This window comes from Gymnoscopelus braueri (assembly GCF_963280865.1).
Source record: "Gymnoscopelus braueri genome assembly, chromosome: 20".
NCBI lineage: Eukaryota > Metazoa > Chordata > Actinopteri > Myctophiformes > Myctophidae > Gymnoscopelus > Gymnoscopelus braueri.
The window spans coordinates 32,854,038-32,863,975 of NC_137622.1; the positions used below are offsets into that span (position 1 = coordinate 32,854,038).

Below are 9,938 nucleotides of genomic sequence, written 5' to 3' on the forward strand. Positions count from 1 at the left end.
TTTTCAGACTATTACGTCAAGGCCAACTGGAATGCTATTCATTTCAAGAACGTGTTGCCTTGATGTCGCACTATGGCTAATAGCGATAAGTGGCTGCCCAATGTGCCCATAGTTCTCACAATTCAGTAACGCAACCTTTCCTGTTTATTGTTGGCTAAACAAATGAAAAAAATAATGTATGACTTATTTTATGGCAACACAGGGTGTAGGTTCTGTCGGCACTTTGTTCACTGAAAGAATCAAGTCTCCCTAACAAACGAAAACAAATGACTCTGGGCCAATGAGACAAACAACGCAAGCGACGGGATCGGGCACAGCCTGATAAGTTTTTTCCTCTGGCCACTCCCAATGTCACGAGGGTACTCACATCAAACACTGCAGATGATTTATGCCGTGCCGTTCCTCAGACAGGGCTGTCTGGGCACTGCCGTTTTTGGTAAATAATAGTGTACGGAATCGGAAGAAAGGTCTATACAGCTGGCTATGGTACAAAAGCAGGAAAACATGAGCCCCCCCTCCTTTTTTTCCCTCCTTTCCTCTCATCTCACACCTACCCCTCTTTCATCTGCTTCCCCCTATAAGCTGGTATTTTGATTCCTGGATTCCTGGCAATCCGCCCTCCTTGCGCGCCAAAGGGTTTTCAACAAGAGCATCTGTTTAGGTATTATCATAAACCTGGACAGTGGACAACCCACTCCCCTACCCCCCATTTCTACCCTCTTCAGCCACTCTCTGCTCTCATCATACGGAGGGTCAGTGTGTGTGTGTGTGTGTGTGTGTGTGTGTGTGTGTGTGTGTGTGTGTGTGTGTGTGTGTGTGTGTGTGTGTGTGTGTAAAGGGAGGGTGGGTGTTTGTGCGTGTGTGCAAGGAGTGGGATGGCATTGGGGGTTGGGGAGGGCCCTTTTCCATGACCCAGAGTCAATGATACATAAGCCACATGACCAACTGGGCTCCTTATCCAATGCAAACAGGACTTGTGCACGTTCGCAAGACAGAGAGACCTGACTCCCGGCACATTCACAGATCTACTGAACTTGGATCAGGCTGCCGTCCCTCTGACAGAAGAAGGAAAAAAAACAACAAAACAAAACACATGTCCGTGGGAGAGCTAAGATAAAGACCTGCGTTCAGTCTAGGAGCGGCGCTGTCACACTGATATACAAATACGCATTTAGAAATACACGGACACAGCCAGGGAGCGACCACACGCCACATTCACATACATTCACAGGGACACACATACTCACTCCTCACTCACACACACACATACACACGCAAATACACAGGGGAGCAAATAGAGTCTCTCTCCTGCTCTCTTTCTTGCTCGCTCAGCTGCTCTCTCTCTCTCTCTTTCTCTCTCTTCCTCTCTCTCCCTCTCTCTATCTCTCTCTCTCTCTCTCTCTCTCTCTCTCTCTCTCTCCCTCCCTCCCATCCACACACACACCACTACAGTATATCAGCGAGTGACTAGCGGAGAGCCAGAGGGGAGTGCAGAAATGAATGTGAAGATTCTGACGCTGGTGATTGTGCTCTTGGTGTCTCTGCTGTGTTCTGCCAGTGCTGGTGAGTACAGGAGCAGCCAGCCTTATAGCTGGTAGCCTCCCCACGCTTTCTCATTTTCCCTCTTATTAGCCTTGGGCTTGCACAGGCAGCTGTAGTTGATCAGTTACCCAGCATGGTTAGCCTTGTGTGGGCTCTAAAAGACAGGAATATCAGCACCTGGCTGTGTACAGTACTGCACTGCAGTGGTTACACCGTCTGCTATTGTATTGCTGAGGGTTTTATGTTGGAGTTAAAAGGTGGCTTATTGCTTATGCTTCAGATAAAAATGTATTTTTTTCTGCTCCCAGCTTCAGATTGATGTAAGCAGAGGCTGTGACTTTGGGATGAAATATTTAAGAGGCTTTTATTGATGGGCATCGCTCTGTCTGTGTGGAGTGGAGTGCTGCCATCAGATCTGTTGGGTGACTGTGTTGTGACTGTTATGAAATGTAGATATTGCACAGCACATGTTCTGTAAAGGTGGAGTAGCAAATGGAGTGATGCTGATTAATTCACACCCCACTATATATTGTGTGACTCCAAGTGATATGATTATTAATACATATCATTGTACAGGCAAGCTATAGATGTATAGTGTGATATGTGTGGTAGCGATCATGAGCACTGCGTTGAGTGAGAGGAACACAGATTCCCAGATGCACGGATGGTCTCTTGAGGTTCTCAACATCTTGACTCCTTGTCACAGTAAATTTCCGTTTAAGTGCTGCTGCATCTCCGGAAGCCATTGTACTAATGCTGGATATCTATTGTAATGTGGTCATAAAGATGATAACTTGTCACGATTACAGAGGGCGCTGGGCGTTGTGCTCGCAGCGATAAATGGGCTTTGAGAAATGTGGCTTGTGGGGTCAGCTTGATTACACCGGTGGTCAGTCTGCAGATGTGATGCAGGTAGCATTGTGGTGAGAAAAAACAACAGTTAGGCTTGTGCAAACGTCTAGACCTCTCTCTGGATCATCACCTACCTATGAACTATACAGCTGCCTGGCAGACAGACACACAAACACACACACACAAGCTGTTAATGTGAGTGTGTTTCACCGCACATGCGTGCACGGCACACATGCAATATGGCTACATGCTGTTAAGGTGATCTATAGGCGACATGCTTTTTTGATATGCAGTGTGCACTAAATGGTTTTACTACTTAAGCCCTATTTTATGCTTGAACTATTTTCTTCAGAAATTAAAAAAAGGAAAAGGAAAAAAAAGCATTTTTTAAAACAATTTAGAAAAATGACAGAACATTTTTGTAAAATGTGTGCCTATAATGACATGCCTAAAATAGGGATGGCAGGGTTAATATCTTTAAGATGCTGTATGGATTATGATGTATGGACCGATGTGAGTGTACAATAGGATGTATAGATGCAACGAAGGCTCTAGGTGGATTTTGAATACAATCAGTGGACTGTGTGTGTGTGTGTGTGTGTGCGTGCGTGCGTGCGTGCGTGCGTGCGTGCGTGCGTGCGTGCGTGCGTGCGTGCGTGCGTGCGTGCGTGCGTGCGTGCGTGCGTGCGTGCGTGCGTGCGTGCGTGCGTGCGTGTCTGTGTATATATGTATGTGTGTGTGTGTGTGTGTGTGTGTGTGTGTGTGTGTGTGTGTGTGTGTGTGTGTGTGTGTGTGTGTGTGTGTGTGTGTGTGTGTGTGTGTGTGTGTGTGTGTGTGTGTGTGCGCGCGTGCGTGCGCGTGTGTGCGTGTGTGTTAGAGGCTGTGCAGCCTATATGGTTGTAAGATGCTGTCCACTGTGCGTATCGATCTCCGCACACAGCACTCCCAGTTCCCATGCTCCCCAGCACGTTTGTTACGGTACGGTGACATGCTATTTTTGTCACAGGCTCTCGGCACATGTAGCAAAATGGGAAGCAATTATCTTGCATTACGGTCAGTGTCGTTTTTCACACCCTGCGTGTGGCGGAGCGTGTTCCACGCCTGAGAGCACCCTCTACCCACCCCCCCCCCCCCCCACTACACTGCTACACCACAGACAGAGAAAACAAGGCTGCTGTGCCTCTGGCTGATGAGAGCTTATCCTGCTCAACATTGTTCGGGTCATGCTGCTTATGTGCTTCCCTCGTTCCCCGGCTGCTAGCGTAGTATCAGAGCTTCATTGACAGAGAGAGAGAGAGAGAAAGAGAGAGAGAGAGATATAGAGTGTCACACACAGGGGGATGGAGGGAGGGAAAGAGAGAGAGAGATAGGGGAGAGATGCAAGCATGTTGCAGTGATGATGGGTGTGGGGAGGGATGCTATATGCCTCTTGTGTGTCTGCGTAGCCCAAGTCTCTGCTCTATACAGTCGCGGTAAGGTGTCGGAAGAAGCTCTGCATGTAGGCAGTGGGTGTGAAAGCCTTTCATCTCGAGACAAACGCTTTTCCAGTTCAGCTGGCTTCTTCTCTCAGGCAACTGTCTGCGTGTCTACAGTATATATATATGGGAGGGTTTGTGCATGAGAGAGAGAAAAAGCTAATACTGTATGCATGTATGTGTACGTACATGAAGCAATGTATTCCCAAAGCAATGAACATGGATAAAACTGAAATAGGGTGGGGAGGTGTGTACAAATGTGCGTGCGTGTGTGTGCATGAAACTTGTAGCATGCAGGAGGACTCCTAGTGCAACAGGCAATAAGACACTCAATCCGATGCTTCTTCCAACATTCTTTCGGCAGTGATACTCTGAGGGAGCCATGGCCTTGTCTATGTAATATTAGCATCCTTGAGCAGCGCACCTCAATCACCCATCTTCAGAAACCACTCTGCCTTTTCTGAGCAGGCTTTAGACATGTGGTGTTCATAATTCACCCTGACGCCGATCTCTCTTCCCTCTCATGTAACTCCTAAGGCTTGGTATGTAAACAATCCCCGTTCTGGTGACACGCTGGCCCTCTCAGGTCCTTCAGCGGCTCAAGAGATATCAAAAGCATGCGTTTCTCACAGCCATGGAAACACCCCTGCCAAACCTCACCTAGGGGACACGCAGGACAAAAACAACAGGCTGGCTCACATGATCCGGCGCACACACGAAAACTCACCCTCGTGCATACATACACATATGCACACTGAAATGCGGATCCATATGCACAACACGTTTACTACGATTCTTAGTCGCACACACACACACACACACACACACACACACAGATGATTTCTGAGATGGAACCGCAGCTGCCTAGCTGTTTGCAGTGTATGTGCGCGTACAGTATGTACAGTATGAGGGGGGGGCAAAGGCTCTGATCATAACCATTATCAGTGAGAGAAATCGTTTGCTTACAAAGGAGTGGTTTTATGAGAGCTGTCAGCAGTGCTATTATTCTGTATTAAACTTTGATGTATTGTAGGGGCTGCTGGGCGCAGACATACAAACAGTACAACCAGCCTCACTCGCAGACTCAGCCGAGCATTTGGGGTCTGGTAATGCGAAAGAGGAGAAAGGGAGCTGAAAAAACACGTTGCAAAACGACGCGTTGTGAGCTTTGCGATGCATTGTGAGCTTGTAGATCTACTATATTTTCACAGAATGGTCAACTGTTTTTGCAGAATCTTTGCCTATTTAGTATTTTTCACAGAATGTCCGCCTACCTGTAAGGGGCTGTAAGGGCAGTGTGCAAAAAAATCCAGGAAAACATTTATGTTTTCTTAAACAACATCACTAGACCTAAACTAACAGCGGGCAGGAAACTTTAAATCAAAATCCCGGTTCCTCTGCACTGGTGCACGTAATATAAAGGAGGTGTTTGTGTCCGCCGACATGATTATGGGGGGTGTGGAGAGAACAAAAACAGGTAAACTTTTCCAGATGTCCTGGAATAACATAATAACAGTGGGCAAACAGTGGTGTGGAAGGGGGTTGCAGTGGAAAGGTTATTGCAGGATTACGGGGAATCTTTCAGTCCGTTTTGAACTGCTAGGGCTTTTACGCCGGCTGGGTTTTTGCCGCACACACACATACGCACGCGCGCACACACACACACACACACACGCACGCGCACACGCACACGCACACGCACACGCACACACTGACAAGGTCAATGGTTGAGATCTATTTTATGAGTAACCTGGATTTCCTCTTTGCACAGCATTGCTATAGAATAGAGCCAACCAGATTCAGATGAAGACAGCATGTCTTTTCTGTTGCAAACAGGCCAGCTGCAAACGTGTGTACTTGCGCGCACACACACACACACAAATCTCTGCGCACCCCCATTCCGGCACCAGTGGTGTCTGTGTGTGTGTCTTTGTGCAGCTGGACACACACACACACACACACACACACACACACACACACACACACACACACACACACACACACACACACACACACACACACACACACACACACACACACACACACACACACACACACACACACACACACACACACACACACACACACACACACACACACACACACACACAGTTGCCGCATGGTTTTGAGTGCAGCTGTTGCAACTGCACTGGCTGATGTTTGGCTCACATACGTTTTGTGTACATGTGTTGTGTACTGTATATGCCGGAAGTGCTAGCATCATGCTTTCATGACTGACAGTATATGCCCCAATGTAGTTCCGATTTATAGCATGAGGCCCAGTGTACTTCTATGGGGAGATTTTAACCAGGCTTTCTGGGATAAGCCACTTCACATCTGTATAACATCCTAACACACTGGGCTTCATAAATATGGTCCACAATTGCCTCGCAGAGGGTGGGAGTTGGGGAAGAGATTTAGGAAAAATCATAACTCATTTGGTAGGGATATAAGGCGAACCTTTTGGGCTAACGCTCCCCGGAGGGTTCCGCTAGTGAACACTTTGGCATATGTGACTGCTGGCCCGCTGTAATGCAATTCAGAACCCTTTGAATGAATAAATCAACTCACTTAAGATTTTCCCTCGAGACCATAAGCGGTGATGGGGGAAAAGGCAGAGGGAGTAAAAGACGGGCAGAGGGACAGAAAAAGAAGAGGAGGAGGACAGGAAGAGGGGTTATCTGGAAGCTTAGAGGTTGTGTAAGCTTGCGGTAGTAGAGGCACTCGTCTGACTCTTCTAAGATCTCACAGCTGTTGGTCTGGCCAAGCTTTTCAAATTCCACGTGTGGGGAAATAAGAGGAAATTACACATGCTGGTAGCAAGGAAGGAGAGGTCCATTCTGCTAAATCAAATTTAGCCTCCATTCTGTTATTCCAGCAGCGTGTGAGTCTGGCCACGTCGATGCACCATCGGGCTTGAGAGGGCATAACCCGAAAGTTCAGGTACAGGGGGGTTGCGTTAGCCACCCTGCTTGTTAACCAGGCCTTTTGCAAGTACCAGACCCCATCCTCAGGCCCAGTCTACTCTACACCCCGACAACTTAATCAGAGCCAGATATGTTCAAAAGCCATTATTTTCCACCAGGGTCCAATAACAAAGTGATTTATGACTCCCTGTTTGAACATTAAGTGTTACATTTATAGTGGTGGCCCAACAGATCAGATTCCTGATCAAGATCTGAATGGACCTTTTTATTAACAGCATGCCAGACTGCATAATAAGTATTCTGTGCTTTCAGAATAAATGTTAACTACTCTCATGACCAACTTTGAATGGTAAAATATGCATTAAATTAACTTCGAGAGTATTAAGGAAAATCAAGCATAGGTGTTCATAGATACAATGTCAACCGCTTTTGCGTGACAATATAATATTTGATTATTATATTGATTCATGCTGTTTTGTGGCAGATTTTCAGAAGTGCAGTGATGAAACAAGAACAATATTATGATCAAATAATAGAGTTTGACCATTATTGTCAAACGTCTATAAATGCCATCATGGTTCGGTTAGATGTCATATTCTGGTTTAGATTGCAGCACAGCTGGCCCTTGTTAGAATGCTCTGAGGATTTCATTGTGAGCTGTGAAGATCATGGATTGAAGACTTAACAGAGTTTGGGAACACTTACCAACGGGATCTACCTAAACTCTGAGCCTTAGGCCACAGGATATCCGTGCCTACCCTACATCTTCTATTGTCAAAGACTTTTAAGCCGCGGAGCACCTTATGTTCTCTAAAGCTGCCGTGCACGTATGTTCTTACCCTTAATGAAATGAAACAAACAAAAATGGAAAACATCTGATCTCTTCCATCATACACCCAAGCAAGTCCCCTCTGTGACAACACAGAGATCTTTCATTTATGAAATCATACATAATTCATGGCAAGAGTAAGTTGCAATCTTTCTCCCTTTGATCACCAATGATACCTTTCCCTGGGAGACTATTTCACGCATGTGAGCATACGCTCAAACAGCGGTCAATCATGATCTACGATTCTGCCTTTGAGTGATAGCGGAGATCTCTCCACACCCCGTTTCCTGGTGGTTATTTGGGGTCCAGAAAAGGGCCCCTCGCTGCGTCCCTATGTCTTGTTTGCCGTTGAGGAGAGGGCTTGTCTGTGCTCAGGGCCCCTGACCACGAACAGATGTTTATGAAAGTGGAAGGGGAAAACAATATATGGAATTCATAAACATGTATCCACATCAGGCAAACAGTTTATTCAAGCAGTTGATGAAAACCTCATGGACCCCACAGGACTTATAAACTCTCATGCTTCAACTTACCTGCAGTAGTGTACAGCTGTACCTGGCAATGAAATGATGTATGAATTTTATAGCATCACTTTTATACAAGTGACCAGATTGCCTGTAAGGGATCGTGGCAGTATAACATTTATCCATAAACTCTGCTTTCTGTGCTACATACAGTATGTTTTATGTTAGATCAAGTCATTGCACTGTGCTTAAAGGTAGGGTAAGTGGTTTTCTTTGCTTAAAATAAGTGTTAAATAGCTCTATATTCTGATAGTGCTCATTGCTATAGAGTGTTTGTTCAGTAAAAGGAGTCTCCTTGTCTCTCCAGCGCTTTATAAAACAGAAAATGCATTTTCGTTTCAGTTTCAGTTTCATTTCCAATTTTATCCATTCAGGATAGAGAACTCAATCAGGATACAGATTAAACAAGTGAAATTGGAAGTGATGACACTAAGAAATGAGCAGCCAAAATTGGAACTGGAACAATATAAAAATTAAGCTAAAAAATGGGTACTCTCTCCTGATTGGCTGAGATTTTGACACCTACCGGAAAATGTATTTTCTGTTTATTAAAGAGCTGGAGAGACGGGGAGACTCCTGTTACTGAACAAACACTCTATAGCAATGATTACTATCAGAATATAGTACTATATACTACTAGTATATAGTATACTTTTTGTTTTAACCAAAAAATATCACTTACCCTACCTTTAACTGAAGAAAAACATTTATATATATATATATATATATATATATATATATATAGTGTAAATGTTTTGCAGCATCCTTTAGTTTTGGCTGTAAAGTAACCTGCTGATGATATTTTTCTCTCTGGGCCTATATGCTACAGGGGCAGGTGCTGGTCCCCTTAGGAACAGAGAGCTGCAGTAAACGCTACGCAGTGACGACTTTCTCTCAATCTCTCTCTGCCATGTCCCAACTGGGAGACGGCATGCAGGTTTCACAGTGTGGCGTGGAGGGATGACACAAGTGAAGGCGGGGCTGCACTTCACATCTGATTAGTGTGCCCATGGAAACGGGTGGTTGCAGGATACCTTTGCCCTTGACATGTTGTCGCCGGAGATTAAGGTAGCGGTCGGTAGCCTTACCGACCGACCTGCCACACGCGGGGTCTTATAGTTCACTGCTGTTAACTGGAACATCCATGCCACCAGCCACTGCACTGTGCCTTCCCACAATCCTCTTGGACATAACGAGGGGCTTAAAATCTCACTAGGAGTCTTTGTGTGACTCTGTAGCTTTCTGGTCTCACGATGTGTAATAGGGCTCCAACCTACAGTAACCTCCTAGCCACAGATTGACCCTTTTTCACTGGAGTGGGTTTGTGAATAAACCAACAGGCAGCGAAGTAGTGAAGGGATTCATTAGCTGGCTCTGTGCTGTTGTTGCTGGTGCTGGTGCTGCTGCCGGCCCTTTGAACTCACAGTCCTCTGATCATGGCAGAACAGAACTTATCCCACCTCATCATTACACACACTCACTAATTCAGGAGCATGTATAGTTCTGAACTTCACAGCCATCGCAGGCAGCTGAGTGACTCACAGGGACATCAAGGGGATAGCTCTATAGAGAACTCTCTCTATAGACAGCAGTGGGCAGAACCATTTGTTTTTAATAGTTCTGATGCCTTGACTGGCGCAGGGTTTCTTTCTGTGCAGGGTTGTGCAAAGAGGTTAATTTTCAAAGCTGGGGCTTAGCGGCGGCAACTTTTCATGCACTTTGGTTTCCTCTGCAGAGTTGGCCCGGACAAAGCGGGCCTTCAGTTTAGCCACAAGCCTTGCATTATCAC

General features: G+C 45.9%; 1 protein-coding gene across 1 annotated transcript in view; it reads left to right on the forward strand.

Moving 5' to 3' along the window:
* The first annotated feature begins 973 nt into the window (after nucleotides 1-973).
* apln (apelin) overlaps nucleotides 974-9,938 on the forward strand; it is a 27,449-nt gene continuing 18,484 nt past the window's right edge. The window contains exon 1 of the mRNA XM_080417071.1: nucleotides 974-1,563. Coding sequence (XP_080273197.1) covers nucleotides 1,497-1,563 — 67 coding nt within the window. The 5' untranslated portion in view covers nucleotides 974-1,496. The remainder of the gene's footprint in view (nucleotides 1,564-9,938) is intronic.